A 21,180-nucleotide genomic window follows, 5' to 3' on the forward strand; every position below is an offset into this window, starting at 1 on the left:
AAAGCTGCAGTGACCGATCTCTTCTGCTTTCTTTGATAGTTACAGAACAGTGCAGTGAAGTATAGAACTCACAATACCATACCTGTAAGAACTTGAAAATGTTTCACAACTTCTACAAATATGAACTGAACACACAATTTCTCAATATCAAATTCTACTAATAGCTTTAATAGGAAATGCTGTGTGATGACCTATTTCTTCTTAAGTATGTTTTTCCTTCAAGCTCATATATACTAGTAACAGTTCTGCTTCCTACTTGTTTCATTTACAAATTAGCATTTGTAACTTGGACATCTTGAATCAAATGATCGTAAAGAATTTTATTCTCCACTGCAGTTTTCCATTGAAAGCAAACAATGCGCTCTTCATTTCTGTGAAATTAACCGTATAGACTGCATGACTTCTTTAGTTAATGTGATGTTATTGGTTTTTCTTCTATGTTTGCGATGCTCCCAGCTCTAATTGAAGAACCTCCAAAAGAGGTAGTATTGAAGACAAGTGGCGACGCAAGCATGCGCGACAGTTTTTCTTCTCAGTCCTTTCAAATGGCTTCTTCTAAACAAGAGGCTTCATTCAGCAGTTTCAGCAGTAGCAGCATGACTGAAATGAAATTTGCGAGCATGTCTGCCAAAAGCATGTCCTCCATGAAAGAATCCTTTGTAGAGATGAGCTCCAGCAGTATTATGGGGAAATCTAGTGTGGCTCAACTGGAAAGTTCAACTAGTAAGATGCTTAAATCAGGTCTGAGAGGTGAGCAATACAATTATTGGTAGAGTTAGTGCTTTGAATATCCTGAAGTAGTCCCTAGAGTAAACCTGCTGCATGTCAAAAGGGCTTAGTGGAAACAGACTAACTTGATATTTCTTCTCCTGTTTTGTAAAGGAATACCACCCAAAATTGAAGCTCTCCCATCTGATATCAGTATTGATGAAGGAAAAGTTCTCACAGTATCTTGTGCCTTTTCGGGTGAACCTGCTCCTGAAATAACATGGTACTGCAGAGGAAGAAAAATTACCAGTCAGGACCAGCAAGGCAGATTCCACATTGAAACCAGCGAAGATCTAACCACCTTAATCATCATGGACGTCCAGAAGAACGACGGTGGACTTTATACCCTGAATTTAGGAAATGAATTTGGTACTGATTCTGCCACTGTGAATATTAATATTCGATCAATTTAGAGAGCTTGATCTGTATTATTTACACTTGTCTTTTTACAAGTGATTAATATATGGACTGAAATATCTGATCTGTAAATAATAAAAAAAAAAAATATTTTTGTACCTACCTGAATGAGACAAAGTCCAGAGATATACATTATGACTTATAGTCATTATTGACCTAAGAATTTTAAACACTTTTTTCACTGACATGTACATACTGTATATAGCCGAAGTTAACGGTTATGAAGTTTTGTACCATTTATTTTATGACATTTTGAAATGTAACTTTTGGAATTAACAGTTGGTAGGAGAAAGTTTCCTAGCAAACGACTACCCTGCTCAACATTTAACTAATTTTTGTGCCTCAACTCATTGTTGATGTCTAAGAATGCCTCAACAGGTAGAGAGGCTCCCTGTTGAAGATTACCTACACCTAAGAGATGATACTGTGCATTGTATTTCTTACGTGCACAAATATTTATGTTGAATCAGAAATGTAAGGCATTAGTGATGTTTGCAGTTACCCTCCTGTAAGCATTGCTTTAATGTTTTACGTTTTATCTGATTATGTCATACTTTCCATGCCTGACTGACAATTTTTGGACAAAGTGCAAGCGGCCAACACTTTGTTCACCCACCGTTTGGGTACTGTTTCTGACACACTGACTGCCTGAATAGCTTTAAAAAGTAACATCACCTGGCCATCCCCTTAATCAAGAAAGCTATTGAGGTACTCAAGTGCAGCAGCAGTACCAACTCTCGGAGGTTCATAGGGTGCAGTGATTGAGTTTGTGTGGTAGTATTAGATACCTAGTAGTCACTTCCAGGCAACTAAGCAGTGAACCACAGTTTGAAAACAAACTGTTGTTACAACATCAAATACCGCCCTGCACTTCAATTTGCTTTAGTTCTTCTAATGTAGTAATAAATCTTGTTAGCTGTTGAGCCTCCTTGAGATAGAATTGTTAATTTGAAATAAAGCATGCTATCTGCACCTTAAAATGTGTGATTCCTTGTTATTTATTTATTGTGCTTTGCTTTTATAGTTCATGTACTATACTACAGAAAGAGAGTTGCTGAAAGAAAAGTCTGGGTAGAGCTGTGATTCCCCACTGTAAGCTGGGTAACTGTTGAAAATTTAGCCATCTATCAGAAACATCCTGGCCATCAGACTATAGAGGACTAACAACAAAAAGTAAAAAATTTTTCATAGGTTCTTCACTGACTAAGGATAAATTCTAGCACATGCCTAAGCATTATGCTGTTTTTATTATGTCTCTGTTGAGTGAATTTCCAGGCCTTCCACTACGCCCTATATGGAAACATTAGTAATCTCTTTTCTTAACAGCTGGTCTCTGCTGGAAGCAGTTTAAAAGCTGCCTCCAGGAAACCCAGCTATTGGCTCCTCTTTTTGGCAGCTGCAGCTAGTGTAGACTAGTTGACATTGACTAATTGCTTGGACCTAAAAGTTCTCACCTGCTGCAGGTCATTAAGGGCCCATACCCCATCAGCTCTTCACCCTTCAAGTCAGCTGACACACCTATGGGGAGCAAAGCTTTTACATTCTGGGGCAGGGGGAGAAAATCACAAATCCCATACAGGCAGGTCACAGTTTTGGGTATGGGAAAAGAGTATCAAGTTCAAAAGAGCAATTCTGTTTCTAGAATTCACTCTGATCAGTAGAAAGAGCTTAAGAGCAAAAACTCAGAGCAATGCAACACTGCTTCAGAGCCTGTAGAAGTCTCATAAGTGGTGCTGGGGAGTTATTTGAAAACACCATGTATTATGACTCCCAGCATACTACTGCTAAAAAGAAAGATCCCAAGTTTGCCAAAAGCAGTAAACACAGGTAGTATGTTTAAAAGCTTATCCTAAAAAGATGCACTAGAGAAACAGACTGATTCTTTTTTCTTTCCTATAAGCCTATATACTATCAACCACTAGCTATCCAAATGATACATTTTTTTATGTATTGTGTAACAGACAACAAATAACAAAAAACCTTAATTACTTCAGCAAGTACCTATGTAGGGCAGTTTTAAACTTAGATGAGACAAACCCTGCATTTGGACCAAAGTAGCAAGCTGTTACTAAAGCCACCACCTCTCCTCCCTGATCCTTGCTACTCTACACTCTTACCAGGCAGGGCAGTTCCACCCCTGGGGCTGGGAGAGGGGGTCCGCACTCACCTGACATTTATCTTCCTTGTTGTTAACACATTTCTAATGGCCACCACAGACAAGCTAGTAGGGATATAAAACAATTCTGAAGAAAATTTTATAGTAATAGAATTTGATAGGGCAATTTAAACAAAGCTGCTTGTATTTAATAATTTTAAGGTACTTAAAAAATAAATAAATAAAATCACTATTTGAAGCCACAGCTTGAGTGTAAATGCCCTCAAAAATCATCTGCTGCAGCACTCATACCACTGTAAACCTACCAAGAGCATGAGAACATGTTTTAGCTGAAGTATGAAACATTCCTAGATATGTTGTCATAGCTGGGGACTTATACTGTGCAGTGTACACAGAGGCTTAACACCCTCAAGCCCCATGCTAATCAGCCTACCTAGGTTACCAGAAACACAAGATCTAGCACCATTCACCATCTGGGAAAACAGACCTTGCTTCTCAACAGGGTATCTTAGCTTAGTGCTATACAGCACTAACAAAGCTGAAATCATCCATGGTGCAAGCTCAGCATCACACGGATAGTGTTAAAGTCACAAAGCCACAGCCAAAGTGAGCTGCTCTCTGGCTAATAAATGGCGAAGAAACAAGGTCTAAAGTCAAAATACAGATTTCAGAAGCTAAGTTTTGGGTCAGGACAAGATCCAGACATTTTCAAGTGATGGAACCATTTAGAAGCAATGAAGATGACAAAGGATTGTGAGAGTGTGCAGTACTTTTTCCTTACAGGCAAAAGTAAAAATGAACAACAAAGTAAGGTTTTAAAAAGGCCATTAATTTTAGTCGTTAAAGCATTCAAAGGGGGGAAAAAAAAAAAAAAGCTCAAGAAACCATTTCATTCTAATTCCATTACAGGTATTAAAAAATAATTTTCAAGACAACACACAAAGATACACAGGTACAGCCAGACAACCTTGTTTCAGCAACTTGTATGCACATATATTTGACAATATTACCACTAAAAATGGACTAGCCAGTAGTCTCAGCAGAAAGTAATAGTCACCAAAAAAAAAAAAATCTGCAGACTTGAGCATGGATTCTATTCCGCAAATGCTATTGAAAATTCAGTCTTCAATGTCCTCTACTGAATCTAGACACATTTCCATGATCAAGTGGAAAACATTCTGGTGTGGCAGGAAAAGCAAGTTTGTTCTGTCTGTAATGATGCCTCAACTCTGCATGGTACTTAAACAAGCACACCTAACTTTAAGCTGATGAGTCACTCCCGCGCCTAAAAATAGAATTTAAAGCACTTACAGGATTTGCTGAAGTACAATTTTAATAGATAATTCTACATGCCAACCTGCTGAGCCATTGTTTTTTACAGGACTACTAAATGAATGCTAATGTAGAGGTGACATTGATAAAGTCACAACATAAAGCTTCAGTCTTCTTCAGTTTCATAGAAGACATCCCAAAACAATTCTCAGATTACAATTCTCAGACAACAGATTAAGCAGTCTCTGAATAAAAATAAATACATAAAATGAAGCACGAACATTTGAAATTATTTGCCTACTCTATTCAGGTAGAATACTGGGATATTTTTACTTTACAGGCTGACACTTGCTCTGTTTAAAAACAAAACCAATTGCACTACAGGACCAAGTTCACAAAAATATACTAGTATATGCTAGCACTGATGTCTGAAGACATTTAGACAAAGAATGACACGTCACAGTGGCAGTGCATAGAAAAATGAGTCAGATCCATGTAAGGTAACAGCACCCTGCTTCTGCAACTGTCATCTAAACTTTGCAGAAAATGTCTGGGCAGCCAAGAAGGTGAAGATAGATACAGAAATAGCCAAAGCAACATTTAGCTCAAGAGAATATGGAAGAAATGATGTGACATTCTTAAATCCTGACCCTCCCACCCCTCCCTTTGAACTGAGAATTACCTTTGACACCCTTAATCAACACCCTTGGAGCCATGTATTTACCCTTTTCTTTAAACATAACGCATTTAATTTGCTTGTTTTTTAAACAGAGCCATAAAATACAGTTGTGCTCTTACCTTTAGCGCTCTCTCCCATATGAGTACTAGTTAAGAACGGTCAGGATATGGCTACGAACGTACTACGGTGTCCTACCCTGAAGAAAAACAAGGTACCAGACAGCAATGCAGGGAAATGGTGTGACTACTTTCTTATGGCACTCACTCGCCAAACAATATTCTGAATTGCTCATGCAGGCTTAACAAATACTAAAATGCCAACTGAAGCAATTAAATTCCTAAATGGCACCTTCAAATCAGTATTGTACACAGTGGGAACAAAAATTGTAATACATTTCTTTTAGCATGTTATAAAGTGGAGCCCAGTACGCTCACTTTCTAGTAAACTTGGTCATGCTTGTGTTATTAGACATCCTCTACAAAATAATGAAGAATGGGTCGCTCTGCTCTATGGGTAGAGGAATGCTTAGTTTCTGAATCTCTTATCATTTCATTGCTTAAACTAGCTGCTAAGCTGCTGAGTCCTTCTGAGACAGTGACAATTCTAAGGGTGTTGTTACAATCATCTGACGAGCTTTACAAGTGAAATAATAATCTGTATGATCCTTTGGTCTTCAGCGTTAAGCAGCAGATATTTTCAGGATAGCAGCTGTGGCTTTGGTCACTCAATTATTTCTACACGACACCCCCTCCCCTTTAATCAGTAACATTCTCTTCTAGAGGTTGATCTGAAATGCTTAGGTTCAGCCCTGGAAGTAGTCAGCAAAGAATGACAGGTACGTTTTACATTAACTCTTTTAAAGCTGAATAATGAGGATCGCCTGAAAAAATAGATTTCAGACAAAGAAGTTTCCTCCATTCGTGTATTATACCTCTGTAAAAAGTTGCTAAGTGTAAGTATAACATCAGCAGTAACAACAGCTACAATACCTATACTGATTGTGGTGTAATGAGCAAAATGTAAGTTCACAGTTTGTGAAATTAACTGTAACACAAATAGTTATGTCATTTTTAAAATACATTAAATGCAAAAATTGTATGCATTGCAATGTATGTATGTATGTTTTGGGATATAGCAATGCCTGTATTCCAAAAACTGACCTCCACTCAGGGCGGGGCAGGAGGGAAATCAAGCTGACACTATAAGCTAATTTACTCACTATACTTCCATACGACGAGTGAAAAGAAATACAAACATTAATTTTCAGAGTTTTAGACTCTGAACATTGTAATGTAAGTATTCATGAATTTCCAAATTATTCTGAGTGCTTGATCATTAATTCTTTATAGAATACAAGCTGGTATGTCATTTAAGTGCACTCCATTTCTAATCATCTACTGTTAGAAACTTCATAGATAAAAGTCAGTAACTAGAAATTAGCACTTTTAGCCTAAGTATATGTAGTATGCTTATATCCTTTAAGTGATAAATGCTTTAAAAAATGAATTTGGTTTCACTGGGAGCTCTTCGGAAGCAAGCGAGATCAAAACAAGAAGCATCAATTACACATCCTATGTTGACATTCAGCTCCCATTCTCCACCAGAAGGAGTAACAATATAATTATCAATTGCTGATTAGCTCTCCCCTAACCCTGGAAATGAAAAGAGCATATAGAGTTTTCTAATCTTACCATACATGGACCACTGTGGTTCTTCCACAGTACCATTTTCCAAAATTACTTCTTAGATCCTGATGCCAAAAGTATGATGGCATATCTTCACTGATTTCCTTTAAATACATTTTAGGATTTTAGCCATAGAGTTTAGCAGAGGTAGATAAAAAGGATGCTCTAACTTTAGCAAGAACATGTTGCATATATATTAAGACATAATTCTAGCTTCAGTCACATAAAGAAACCCAACACAGTGCTGAAGCAATTATATAACCGTTGTGCTGGAATCTAAGCCTTACAACCTGTGTCTAACCAATCCTATTACAAATATTTTATCAGCAGTATTTAAAATGCTGATTTATAACTACATGCACAAATCAGTCTCAACGATCTTTTTTCGCACAATGTGGAGTCTGAACTATTTTTTCTTTAGTAGCTGGAAGCCAGAAATAGATACCTGTTGATGTAACATGAACTTAACTCTGTACAATCTGGAAGAAACCTCAGTGAAATTTCAATAAGTAGCTATAAAACAATATATATGATTCAATGAAACAGCAATATGTTGTTTACTTCTCTGAACATGTCTTTAATACTTATTTTTACAATTAAGTGTCATACAGAATACATTAAAGCAAAATTTCAGGAAAAATGTACAAGCATGTGTGTGGCTGATATGCAAATGCTAGTTGCATGAAAACTGAGCACAAATAACAGCTCTGAGCTGGTATCCATAAATAACTTTACTCACACAAGACCTTCAATTCCATTTGACCCCCAACATAATGGTTCAAAACCTGTTAGGCTAGACAGGCAACAGGTTCTATGTTTTTCCTCAACATTTGGACCTATTTTGATTTAGATGAATCAACGTAACAGAAGTTTATAATGAAAATTTCCATTCCAAGCCCATCTGTCTTTTCCACACTGCTTCAAAAACACCAAATTATTCATATACACCAAAGGAAGACAAGATAGACCAAATTAAAGACTGGTTTATAAAAACAGATTTTGGTATGTGCTTGAGTGCAAAAAACCCTGTGCATTTATTTAGGAATTGTGTAAATCAAAAACAGTAAATGGCTTCCTTAAAGTGCTCTACAGCTAAGACTTCATAGACCAAGTTTATCCCTAAATGAATACCCCAAAAAAAATCCCCCAAAGTTTACAGTGCTAACTCTAGCAACCTTACAGACCAAGGTGCTAATAGGCACTGTTATACTATATAACTCATGAATTATTCAGAGTCAGAATCCGATCTCACTTACAGTAATGCAAATTTACACTGATGTAACTGAGAGCAGAATCCATCTCATGGTTTATACCACCTTGAAATGATATAAAGGAGTCACCAAATCACAAGCTTCCTCTTGTATAAATATGTCATAAATAAAATATGTATAGATACAAATATCCATTTCAACAGCAGCTTCATGGTCTAATAGGTTCAGCTCTTACTTCTATAATACTTTGCTAAAAACACATCTCAAGTGAGCAGAGTAAATCTTAGCCTTGTTGCATTAGCTACTTGTGATGCTACACACCCCAGAAACAATTTATGGACATTTTGAAGCTTTTAGTAGATCCTCGGATCTTTAGTAGTGAAATTAGGTAAAAAAATTCTGATGCAAAAAAGAATAAATAAATAAAAATTATTAAATATCCAATGCTTGGTACAAATGCTTCATATTGTTATTTTCATATTTTTGTTTAGAAAAATACACTAAATATTTCTACTTTCATTGGCTAAAAATAAGGACCGGATTATGTATATCCTTGTGTTTTTAAAGAAGGCAATGTCAATTACCATTAAGCTGCTAGAGTAGACTTATTAGTGCCCAGTCCCACAGCCCTTATGCAGGCAAAAAAGCCACTGCAGGGCTATCAAAGCTCCAGGCAGATTGCTTGTACAAATGACCAGCAGGCCCATGGCACAAATTGCATTTTCTCCAAAAAAAATAAACCTTTTTGCTAAAGTTTTTAACCTGTAGATTTACTAATGTATCAGTCAGACCTTCACACTTTAAAAAGAGCAACATTTACAAATGTAGATGCTTATCTGTTAAACCATCATTTGTTCCAAAAAATGCACATTCAAACTGTGAAATATTAGGAAAATACTCTTGCAAATAAACTATATAAAGATAAAATACACTTCGAAGATAGTTTTTATGTTATTCTATAAAGTGCAGAGAAATCCTTCTAAAAAGGGAAATGACTACTTTCTATAACAACAGTATAATTACAGCAGCCTTTGCATAGCATTATTTATAGAAAATTGAATACTTTCAATTTCTTCATGAAGAAAAGGATGAGAAAGTCTCTTCCAGTTCAGATCTTTCGTTTGATACTGATCTATTTTCTTCAGGAATGGTTGATGATACCACCAGATCTCCATTGACAGCACTTCTAGAACAGTGAGCAGATCCTATGAAGATATCAATAAGTATTTAAATTTCAATGAAAAAACCCTCATCCAATCTGTCAGTTATTCTATTTGCTATTTCCTATTGGACTTCTCCCAAAATACTTCAATTAATACCACGGCCAAGGGTGACGGATACAAAGAATTTTCAGTTAGTATAAATGTGGTAACTTTTTTCTTTTAAACAATGATTTTTATATTATGAACAACAGTAATCTGTGAGGTGCAGACAAATTCTGTATGATGAAGAAAAATTTTTTGAAGAAAAACTGATGAATCAATAATATTTAATTAAAACATTTTCTATTATCAAAATGAGATGGATGACTTCCTGCAAGTTCAGTATTGCTAGGCTACCTGGCACAAAAGAGAATGAACTAAGATAACTAAAAAGTAGTAGAGGGAGCTTCTAACAAAGGAAAAAAATAAAAAAAAAGAGAAAGAAAGTGAGCTAGAAGCTAGAGCTAGTAAGGAACCAAAAACGTCTGGTATTAGCAGAAACACACAAGACTTCTCAGCAATTCTGAAAAGAATCAGACTGGGTGACCAACCCCAGGAGAAGATCCAGATGTTAACAACAGACTTAGGTTACAGAAAGCAAGACTGATCTGCAGCTACCTAGGCAGTGAGATGCAGACTGGGGTCTAAACTAAGTTTATTAGCTTGGGATAGGTGCTAGCAGACCCTAAACAGGTGGCAGGTGAGATGAAAGTGGTGGTTGTCCTGCAATATGTGAGCATCAGAGAACCAAGAAGATGGTTTGGCAGTGCAAGTACTTGTGCCGTGATAGTGTAAAGCATTAGTACCTCTTTGGACTCGCATGGACTTTCAGCACTGCACAGTCCCCAGTTTTTTTTTCAATCCAAATGAGGCACTAGGAACTTCAGAAGGAAGCAAGACTAAACCAGAACTAGCCAAGAAGAACTAGTCATGTTAAAGTCTCCCTGAGAGGAGTTAGGATGGAGTCAAAAGGAGAGCAAGATTCAAGGCTTAAAAAGACAGAACTGGATACTAACTCACTCAGTAGGCCCCTCTAACCAGTAGGGTCTAATATTCTGAATATGACATCACTTTATCATTTTTTTGGTTGTTTTTATTTATTATTAGCAAGGCTGCACTATTTCAGAACGGTGCTGCTCTCCACAACAGGCAAGCAGACACTGAAATGAATGATCTTTCAGCAATGCACTGTGAAGAAATTAACCACACCCCCGCCCCTATTCAGAGGGACCAAAGAAAGGAGAATTTTTTTAGTAATAACAAGCAGATAGCAAGTAACAGTATACCACATCACATACCAAAATAATGTTCATGCAAGGTCCTTTTAGTACAAACACTCTTGTTCTGGTTGGGTCTCCATTTTAGATAACAAGCAGTCCTACTGATTTCAGTACAACTGCTCCAGCTGTAAGATCCTTTTCAACACCGATGAAAGCTAGCAAAAGTCAGCTACATAAAAACCTACACAAGTGCTTCGATTTATAATGTTGCAACCTTACAACCAACTCTTTTTTCTCATACTGATATCAGCACTAAAACAGTTGCTGTAAACAGGGTAATAAATTCTACAGAAAGATAAAAAAGAAAACCATCCCTTTTCCAAACTTACTCTGAGAATCTTCCAGGGGATTATCACTGTAAGATTCTGCATCTGAGTATGTTCTTCTGCGTCGCTGTGATAATCGGTGAAGGGATGAAATTGGTTCTTTTACAGAGTGATTATTCCTACAAATGAAACAAGATATATTAGTAAGTAAATTCTGTAACAACCCACACAAGCTTAACATACTTTAAAATAATTCTGGTTTTTAGTTTGTTAATATCAATAATGTTTTTCACTAAGACAAAAATAACAGAGTCAACAGAACATTTTGATTTTCACAATTTCAATGCCTGAAAATTGAAATAAAAATGTAATATAGTGTTTGCAAGCAGAAGAAGTCATTTGCATAAGGTTTCTAGCATGAAGAAATATTTACAGGGCAAGTATGAGAGACATTATGACACAATGAGCTCCATTATTTGCCACTGACACCAATAATCTGCTCCTTAGTTTTCAAAATTAGATCAATTTATGCCATTTAATTATTTTCCCAAGTGAAAAATTTCTCTCATACTTTTATTTTAATGCCAGCATGTTCAGGGAGGTGTTTTAAGAAATTAAGAAAAAAAATGAAATAGAAAATTACCTTTCTGAATAACAAGGACCAGGGTGGCTAATGGAACGCTTCATCTAGGAAGAAAAAAAAATGCCACAAGCTACTTTCAAGAATAGTATACATACCTACACTAATTTATACTCTATTTACAGCCTCTACAAAGAGGGTGGGTAATCTCTCTTTTTTTTTTTAATATAAATTAAAAATAACTGTTCTTAATGGGAAGTCTGCTTTAACTATATGGAAATGGATGGATTGTTACCAATATTAAAAGTTTTAAAGCATTCACACAGGAAATGCAATTTACTACACAGAATACTATCTAGTTAGAGAGCAACTTGTAAATTGACATGATATAGAAATATTGAAGTATTTTCCCCCACCAAAAGCCAGTTTAAATTCTCCATTACACAATAAAGCCAAAAGTCTGCCTCTTGCTTCTTTGCAGCTCTTCTGATATCACTGCCAAATCTCTATGTGTGAAAGTTATTAAGTTATACAAATGACATACAGAATTGTATGTCGTTTGATGGGATGGAAGATAAAAGGACAATATCCAAGTACAAAGAAAGGGACTCCCACAAGAGAATCCTACAACACAGCCTATCTTAGAAACTACATACGTGATCAGTAAGACATTTAAGATGATCTCACATACACTGTCCTCCTAAAAGAAATAATTAGTAATGAAGAGTTATGCGAGTATCTTTACCGTTATTTACCTTTTTGATAAATAAGGGCATGTTATATTAATATGAACATTTTTGAATTATATACATTGAAAAACAACCTTTGTTGCTGAAGTTCTTCAAGTCACAAGGCAGTTGTATGTTTAACCGAGGAAAAATTAAATCTCATTTATTTATGAGATATCTCAGTACAGGGTCTTGACACATATGACAAATTACCCTGATTATGTGAATGGTAGCAAACGAAGACTGGAAACAGAGAAGTATTGATTTATAAAATATTTAGGACCTGCACTGATCACAGTAGTGTCAAGATTTCATTTGCTGATGTCATAGCACACAGCAATACTATAGTCTTCTGCCATTCTACCCCACATCTAACCAACTACATGACACTTAGAAAAAATAGTATTTTAAAATGTCTAAACCATTTGGACAGGTGATGGTGACACAGGAGAAACCAAGGGATCAGGGTGAGGCAGCTGGAACATTTCTGGCTTAAACTTGGCATTAGCAATCTTCACACATTCTTCAAGTGTTGTGATAAATGTATTACAGGTGGCACTAAGCAAGGAAGAGGCTTCATTCATGTTCTGAAAATAAATGAAAGCACAAGCATAAGCAAGAAAAAAGAATGCAAATACAATTCCCCCCCCCATACCCACTTATTTCCCTCCTTACCACTAAGAACTAGTGAACTAAGAACTTCCATTTCCCATTTACTTAATCAAACGTACACTTACATTGAGGTCAATTAAGCAACTAAATGTGACAGCACTCTTTCTGACATCTGAATTTTTTAGGGTATCAGCCAATGATGCTATAATGTTTTTATTGTAAATACAAGAAGCTTGTCTCAGAATAGCTATCTGGTATCAGAAGGTCAGTGAAATAAAAGAATGGCATGTGAACAGCTTTATCGCTCCAGTGCAACGATTCTGCAGGCCAATTTCACCTTACTGTTGCAAACCGACAGCCATTTTCTCTGTTGCGACAAAGTGTCGACACCTTGCTTTAATTTGCCGTAAGTCACAGAATCATAGAATAGTTTGGATTGGAAAGGACCTTAAAGATCACCTAATTCCAACCCCCTGCCATGGGCACGGATGCCTCCCCCTAGACCAGTTTGCTCAAAGCCCCATCCAACCTGGCTTTGGGAACTTCTAGGCATGGGGCATCCACAGCTTCTCTGGGCAACCTGTTCCTGTGCCTCTCCACCGTCTATAAAGAGTTTCTTCCAAATACCTAATCTAAATCTAGTCTAGTTTAAAACCATTAGTTTTAAACCCTTTAGTTTAAAACCATTACTCCTTGTCCTATCACTACACTCCCTGATAAGGAATCCCTCTCCTGCTTTCTTGTAGGCCCCCTTTAGGTACTGGAAAGCCACCATAAGGTAACCCCAGGGAAGAACAGCCATGTCCCTGGGTGGGCTTCAACCACCACCATTTCAGTGAAGTGGACAACAGTATTTTCCACACACTATTCAAGAGTATAAAGAATGAGGCCCAGCATTAACTTTCATTCAAAAACAGAAATACTAGAATACTTTTATTTGTGTATATTCAGAGAGACTTTGCAGGTTTCCGATTGTAGTGGGTTTACGTGGCAAGGTTTTGGTAGCAGGTGGCCATAAGGGTGGCTTCTGTGAGAAGGATCTAGAACCTGCCCCATGTTTGGTAAGGGCCCCACTGCTGACCAGAGCTCAGTCAATAAGTGATGTTGTTTTGCGCCTCTGTGAGAGCATATTTAAGACGGGAAAAAAAAAAACGCTGCAACACACAGCAGCTGGGAGAGTGAGAGGAGTGATGAACAGCGTTGCAGGCGCCAAGGTCAGTGAAGAAGGAGGGGGACAGGTGCTCCAGGTGCCGGAGCAGAAATCCCCTGTGGTCTGTGGTGAGGACCATGGTGAAGCAGGCTGTCCCCCTGCAGCCCGTGGAAGAGACCACGATGGAGCAGGTGGACATGCACCGACAGAGACTGCGGCCTGTGGAAGACCCCTGCCAGAGCAGATTCCGGGCCGGACCTGTAGCCCATGGAGAGGAGACCACGCAGGAGCAGGTGACCTGGCAGGAGCTGCTGCCCGTGGGGGATCCAGGTTGGAGCAGTTTGCTCCTGAGGGATGGACCCCGTGGTACGGACCCATATCTGGAGCAGTTCTTGAAGAGCTGCTGCCTGTGGGCAGCCCACACCGGATCAGTTCACCAAGGACTGCATCCCATGGGAGGGACCCCACAGCACAGGGGACAAGAGTGATCGAGAATGAGCGGCAGCGAAGAAGCGCTATAGACTGACCATAACCCCCATTCCCCCGTTCCCCTGCACCGCTCGTGGAGAAGAAGTGGAAGAGGGTGGATGGGGGGGAAGGTGCTTTTGGTTTCTTTCCTTTGTTTCTCACTTCTCTAGCTTGTTAGTAGTAAGTAATAAATCTTACTATCTCCCTATGCTGAGTCTGTTTTGCCCATCATGATAAATACTGCACGATCTCCTCGTCCTTATCTCAACCCTTGAGCCCTTTTCATCGTATTTTCTCCCCGTTCCTCTTTCAGGACGGGGAGTGAGAGAGCGGTTGTGGTGGAGCTCAGCCACCCACCCGAGTAAAACCACCACACCGATACCTGTAACACTAGCTCTCACTGACAACAAAATGGAATACTCTCCTAAAGGAAGAATGGACAAACAAGATAGATAGTTTCAACCACTCTGCACATAACAGAGATCTGAAACAAGACAGATTACTGTATAGCTGATGTGACAGCTCTTCTGGCCTTTTAACCAAATGACTCAATAACACAATTGATTCCTAATACATTTTATGGTTAAAATTAAATCATACAGGTTCTTTGTGCACTTATAATCAATGTCAGCATTATGTACACACAACTACTCAAAATCTGACTTAAATCTGAGTTAAAACTCCCAACATTCAGAAGAAGGGAAAAAAGCATAAGATGTCAGCTGAAACTTCAGTTGAACTATGTAATCAGGTTCTCCAATGCCATTCTAGAAATTCAATACCTCGATGCTGGGAGGAGAACGAGTCTCATCACGGTGAACAAATTCTTGTATTGTATGAACTTGCTGCATTAAAAGATCACAGTAGAGACGAAGTTCAGACATTTTGGTTTTAAGAGATTCATTGGTCTCACTTATTTCTATAAGAAATAAAGGAAATGTCAATTTATGCAATATCATTATCATATTACATATTCTAATTTTTTAAGTGCACTTCTCATTTAAATTTAAATATTGATTTAAAAATTTGTTTAAGCTATCACTTGAATTTGAGAAAAATTGGATTCTGCAATGAATCAAGAACTATACTTGAAGCAGACACCAGAGTTTGTACTTTTTGATAACTGATGCTACTTTAATGACCACAATGACAGAGGCATATAACAAGAAAAGATAAAGTTGAAATCTTTCTTAGTTACAGCGTAATGTAGGAAAAAAATCAGTAGATGAAATTTATCCCCGTTAGAGTGGGTAAACGGTTACATCAAGACATTCAAAAAAATATATGTTCTCATGGGTTATATTGACTTCCTTCAGTGGAGGTCATTTCATCCAGTGTGTTTTAGTGTTTTTGTTTTTTCTTCCTCCAGTAAAAGGAAACTTGTACAACGTCCACATACTGAAATTCTAGATGCCTTACTGTCAAGGACAGAGCTGAATACATTCAGGAATTTTAACAATGAAGCATGTGATTGGTTTTACATACAAGTGATTTTTCATAACTTGGACAGAATAAAGACACAGAATATCACCGCTGGAATGTCTGTAAAAATAATATTAGGCATATAACTAAGATGCATGTATTTTCTCAAAAAGGGCCCAGGGAATTAGACACCTAAACCCCATGGACTTTGAGTTTAAACTCCCTGTCCTTCTAACTGTTAGACTCCTAGTCAGACATGCGTATTTGTAGAAGAGAAAGGAGTCTGAACTGATAGCAACTGATACAGGTTTCTTTGAAGTAAACAGAACTCATATTCATGGCAGCTGTGAATTTGATACTTCATATGGTCACAGCAACATTCCTAGAATGCCACACAGATATGAGGTGCAGGACAAATCTGAAGACAGCACAGAAATCCAAAATGGAAAGGCAATACAGAAAACACAGAAGTGATAACGCCTATGATCAGCAAAATAAAGTCAAAAACAGACTATGTAACACAGTGATTTGCATCATTTACTAGCACAGTTCAAACATCATGGGGAAACTTACATTACAGATGGCTAGAAATAATTTCAGTTCATATTTTAAAGACAATAGTACTCAATTTCTAACACAATATTTGTGCTGAAAACAAACATTTGAAAAAGTGGTTAGCTTGTGCGTGCTCAAGGTAACACACATACCTTTTTCTTTTTTTGTTCTAGTATCTGCTAAACAGGCTTTTGCACTCCCCAGTGCTACCAGCCACCTCTGCCTTTCAGCTGCATTAACTGCTTTCATATAGAAATGCTGTTCCCCTGGGATGATTAGCTCCATTCTGGTGTTGTCTGTTGCATGAACTTACGATAGAGAAGAATAAAAGAACAACTTTGAAAAAAAAAAAAAAACACAATCTGGTAACAATTATTTATTAAAAACAAATCAAAGTATTTAGTAATACAGTACACCACAGTAATACAGTAAATCACAATGTGCTGCTGCCAAATAACAGAAAGCCCATGCCTTCAAGTGAAAAGGCAGGAATAACAGACACTAAACAAACAGTGGCTAAACTCAAGTAAAATGGGGTTCCCTTACTGCATTAAGAATTCACCGCATGAATCTGTAGTAACTTTTACACTCCAACTCTGATCTAAATATGGGAAACTGAAGAGTTTTGTTGCAAGGACAATATTTACGGAGGACTAAAAACTGAATTGCCTTTCTACATTAAACCTGTCTTCAGGTCCCAGAGTCCTAGAAACAAGAACTGAGGTGGACTCCATTTACAGTCCATTATATTCATATAATATGATGAGTTCTAAATCTCAAAAAAGAGCTCCAAGTGTGAAAAACATTTTTCTTTGTCCCCATTTCATAATTCACATTTGTTATTATTTGTAAACTAATGACATTGGACTATAAATATACAAAAACAGAGGAGAAAAGTTTGTAATGCAAAATTGATCTCTTCTTGTCTCCCTGACAGCTAAAATTTCTTCTAGCAGAAACGTAATTCTTACCTTTTATTTCACACACAGCCATCTTTATACTTCCTTTGCTGCCTTTGCAAACATCATCTTGTGAATCATAGTATGACAATATCCCATTGTCTAAAACAAACCACCGAGGCTGCCAACCTAGCAAGATCAAAAACAGGAAAAAGAACGTTTAGTCTAATTACTAAATTGCAAATTAAATTCAGCTCTTTGGCTGCTAAAACTTTTACAAAAGATGCAAACATTACACTACTCCCATGACACACCAGGAAGTAAAGAATCTGTGGTCCAAAGACCGGAGCTGCTCTACAATCAAACCAGTATTATACAGCTATTTCATTCCCATTCATTTTGAATGACAGATTGGCAGTATTTCAGTGTTCACTATACTCCATTCTACCGCAGAATGAAATTTTAATTTAGCCACTATGGAATCCCATTTTGAAGACTGATAAATCACATACCTCTGAAGAAAAATCCTTTTTTAAATATATTTTTCAGGTAGACTTCCTTTAGATTGTAGTCCTAGAAATAAATGACTGTCGTCACAAACTGCTATGTTCATTCTCCTCTCTCTGCCTACTATATTTCAGTGAAAATGTCTATATTTCACACTTAACTACTGACATACTGTTTTCTCTGAAAGTAGCCCAGCTCCACTGTCAACAACAATTTAATGGCAGGCATTGTGCTGGGAATTGAGACATGGCTTACATTACTAAGAGTCCACTTGTGAGGACAGCATACACCAGCTCCCCTACTACTGTTTTCACCAGCTTTACATCAGCAAAACTATTTAATGATCTCTGACTTCATTATGTCTACAAAAGAGAGCAGTTTACACATGCACATGCAACTCTCTCTGAGAACTCTATGCAGCATTACACCAAGTAGAAATGCTGATTTATTTTAATCAGAGAGGGCCTTGACAATAATTTATCTCTTAATTTATTTTACAGCTATTTCATAAAGCTCAACACTCAGTGGATGGGTACTCTATTTTTTAATACTACCAGATATGAATATTTTTGCCTAGCAAAGCACCTTGGTTTCTAAAAACAACCTAGAACTAGAACATTCCAGTAGAAGACAGCAAGCACTCAGGCCTATTACAGCCTGGGTCGGCTAGACAATAGGAGCAGACTCTCCCTCTATTTTACAACCTGAGACCAAGCGTATACCTTCCTGCTTGGCTTATGGCTTGGAACAGCAGTAGCGGTGCAGCCAAGAACTCGACACATCTGGCGATATGACAGTGTGGTCCGCGGTTTTCACCATCCTGTCATCCTGAGAGAACAAGGTGCAGCCACCCGGCAGCACCGCACTCTAACACCGGAGGCTTCCTCAGGCATCCACTAGAGGCTTCATACTGCTCACGTGCAGTCATTACCAATTTTAACACTAATTCAGAAAGTGCAGGACCAGACCACATTACATCATGTCACAGTTCCAGGATAAGGAAATTATAATGCGTAACTTTATTTTTTTAAGTTATTTATTAGCTATAATGGTAAACATCTTTATCATTCAAAATGCAGATGAGTAATTAATAAGCAGATCCACATTCTCACAGAAAAAAAGAATTAAAAAAAAAAAAGTAAAAACACTGAGGGACCCCAGTTCCCACAGGAAAGATTTCAAGTTATATGGGCACACCACAACTTACACCAGAGTAATATGCAAACAGCCATGAAATGACTGTATGGAAGACCCCGTCGTGTAAAAGGCAGCTCAGAAACGTACTCGTGTTTTTTTTAAGCTATGTCGTGTTGCAAAACATCGACTCTGTACTGTCCTTATCTCCTAAGTGCATGTCCATGTCAGTGCCTTTCTGAACAGTGTTATTCTGATAAAAAGGGACCCTATATGGATGATTAATTCAGCCTCATATTATGCTGGCTTTGAAAAAAACATCTGCAAGGGATTTAAAGGACCCCGGTGCCTCACAGAAGTAAGTAAAAGAACAAAGCCACTTCTTACTTGAATTTGGGCAAATAAAGTGTCCTGTATTCAACAAAATATTTAATAAATTCCTTCACAAGTCCTTAGATGAACAAGTATTATTTAAGTAAGAAGGAGGAAACTAAATAATGTTTTCCACAAGCAACAATAACAAGCTTCTTTGCTGCTTGGCTTCTACTGTAAATAGTACCACAAATACCGCAGCCTATTTTTGGCTACAAAAACATATACCAGAGTAACAAGAAAGTTGATAACAACTTTGAAAAAATTCACTGATATGCTTTTTTTTTTTTTTTTTAATTTGTTTCCCTGATATTCAGGAAATTCTGGGGAATTTCTGACACTATAATTTTCAAATGCAACTGGAGCAGATGCTGTCAGCTGGGCTACACACATGGAAGGAAGGGTTCTGCAGTTCAGTATATTAGAGGACTGCTGACTTTTAGTGGCAGTTAGCTGCATGTAAGTTTTTATCAAACACCGCAAAGGTTCATTACCCATGACCTTTTACCTTTCACCGAATCACTTCTGGTCACAAAAAATGGAAGTGAGAAATACCATTCTATTTTGAAAAGAAATTTGCACTCATTTTCATACATAGCCACATTTTTTTCCACTATGCTATCTCCCCGCATTCACTGTGAAGCAACCAAAATATCTTATCTAATAGCTATTTAATTCCAGCGCAAATATGGAATCCTTTCACTGGAAGGCCAGTATATGTGGACATGGATTTGCTCTGAAAAATACAAAACTACGTACATTTCAATTCCAAGCAAGCACACAATCCTTGCAGTGTGGGGCCTGCACTGTATAAACGCTCAGAACTGAGTTTTACACCACTCCACATTCAACAACTGAATTCACCGAATTTAAAAAAACAACACAGGCAAAGACCGAGAGGGCAAAGAAGGCACAGACACACTGCCAAAGCTGCCCAAGAGGCCTGGTGAGGCACAGTATGTGATCCGGCTCTGATCTGCTCTACAGGCACAATTACAGCATCAGAAGAGGAATCTTCTTCCCCTTGGAAGTACAGCCTGTCCACTGCTATCTCCAGGGGGAGGTGACGACTGTTATGACAGAGGGTGAACCAAACACTTCTGACAGCAAAAGCAGGCCTTTGGTGCGCTTCTGCCCACAGCACTTCACAAAATACATTTAATTTACCCAGAATGTGTCCTCCAGAACCAAAGTTTGTTTGCATATTTCACAGGTTAGGATACAGACGCAGGGAGTCCAAAAAATTACCATCCCAAATCGGATCAAGAGAATCCAGCCTCGGTAAGCATTTAGCACCCAACATTTAAAGACCGAGCCCTGCGTGACTCCTGAGCCGCACGTGGGGACACCGGCAAGGCTAAGCGCCGCAAACATAAGATGGAGGGGAAAGATGCAACAGCCGCAACGAGCCGCACGGGGCAGCGGCCGCCCGCGGGACGCCCGGCAGAGCCCCCGGCCCGGCTGTCAGCCCCCGCCAGCCCCGGGTGCCCGGAGCCCGGCGCCCCTCACGCAGGATCCGCCGCGCCGCAGGCCCGGCCGCCCCGAGCCGCCCCCGGCCCCGGCGCCGGCGCCTACCCGCCAGGTAGTTGGTCCACTTGTACAGGGCCCCCTCCATCGCTCACAGCCCCGCACCGCCCCGCATCCTCCTGCGCCGCCGCGGGGAAAGCGCGGCCGCCGCCGCCGCGGGGATGGGCGCTCCCCTCCCGTCCTCGCTGCTTCCTGCGCGGAGGCGGAGCCGCTCGGCCCGGCCCGGCTCGGCTCGGCCCGGCCCGGCCCGGTTCAGCACAGCCCCGGCACGGCGGCGGCCCCGGCGGCGCCACCCGGCCGGCGGGGCGCTCCGCGCCTCCCATGCGCGCC

The 21,180-nt window shown here is 38.8% G+C and overlaps 2 protein-coding genes and 1 long non-coding RNA gene across 4 annotated transcripts in view; 1 reads left to right on the forward strand and 2 right to left on the reverse strand.

The window, feature by feature from the left end:
* Positions 1 to 2,264, forward strand: part of LOC121072380 (titin-like) — a 246,198-nt gene extending 243,934 nt beyond the window's left edge. Inside the window, exons 255-256 of the mRNA XM_040561912.1 lie at positions 457 to 750; positions 883 to 2,264. Of these exons, the coding sequence (XP_040417846.1) occupies positions 457 to 750; positions 883 to 1,181 (593 nt within the window). The 3' untranslated portion in view covers positions 1,182 to 2,264. The remainder of the gene's footprint in view (positions 1 to 456; positions 751 to 882) is intronic.
* On the reverse strand, positions 148 to 6,057 carry LOC121072381. Its single transcript, XR_005821177.1, has 2 exons — positions 5,687 to 6,057; positions 148 to 994 (listed from the first exon to the last, which is right to left on the reverse strand). It is a non-coding gene; the product is annotated as an uncharacterized LOC121072381 (long non-coding RNA).
* Positions 6,058 to 7,488: 1,431 nt separating this feature from the next.
* Positions 7,489 to 21,069, reverse strand: PLEKHA3 (pleckstrin homology domain containing A3). Of its 2 annotated transcripts, XM_040561915.1 has the most exons (8): positions 20,899 to 21,069; positions 17,383 to 17,499; positions 16,564 to 16,719; positions 15,217 to 15,353; positions 12,627 to 12,791; positions 11,540 to 11,583; positions 10,960 to 11,075; positions 7,489 to 9,353 (listed from the first exon to the last, which is right to left on the reverse strand). In XM_040561915.1, the coding sequence occupies exons 1-8, from the start codon at positions 20,936 to 20,938 to the stop codon at positions 9,223 to 9,225; spliced, it is 906 nt and encodes a 301-aa protein (XP_040417849.1). In that variant the 5' UTR covers positions 20,939 to 21,069; the 3' UTR covers positions 7,489 to 9,222. The 2 variants fall into 2 exon arrangements, with proteins under 2 accessions (XP_040417849.1, XP_040417850.1); XM_040561916.1 differs by lacking the exon at positions 20,899 to 21,069 and having other exon boundaries at positions 16,564 to 16,747.
* Positions 21,070 to 21,180: the final 111 nt, after the last annotated feature.

Source organism: Cygnus olor, chromosome 6, assembly GCF_009769625.2.
Source record: "Cygnus olor isolate bCygOlo1 chromosome 6, bCygOlo1.pri.v2, whole genome shotgun sequence".
Classification (NCBI taxonomy): domain Eukaryota; kingdom Metazoa; phylum Chordata; class Aves; order Anseriformes; family Anatidae; genus Cygnus; species Cygnus olor.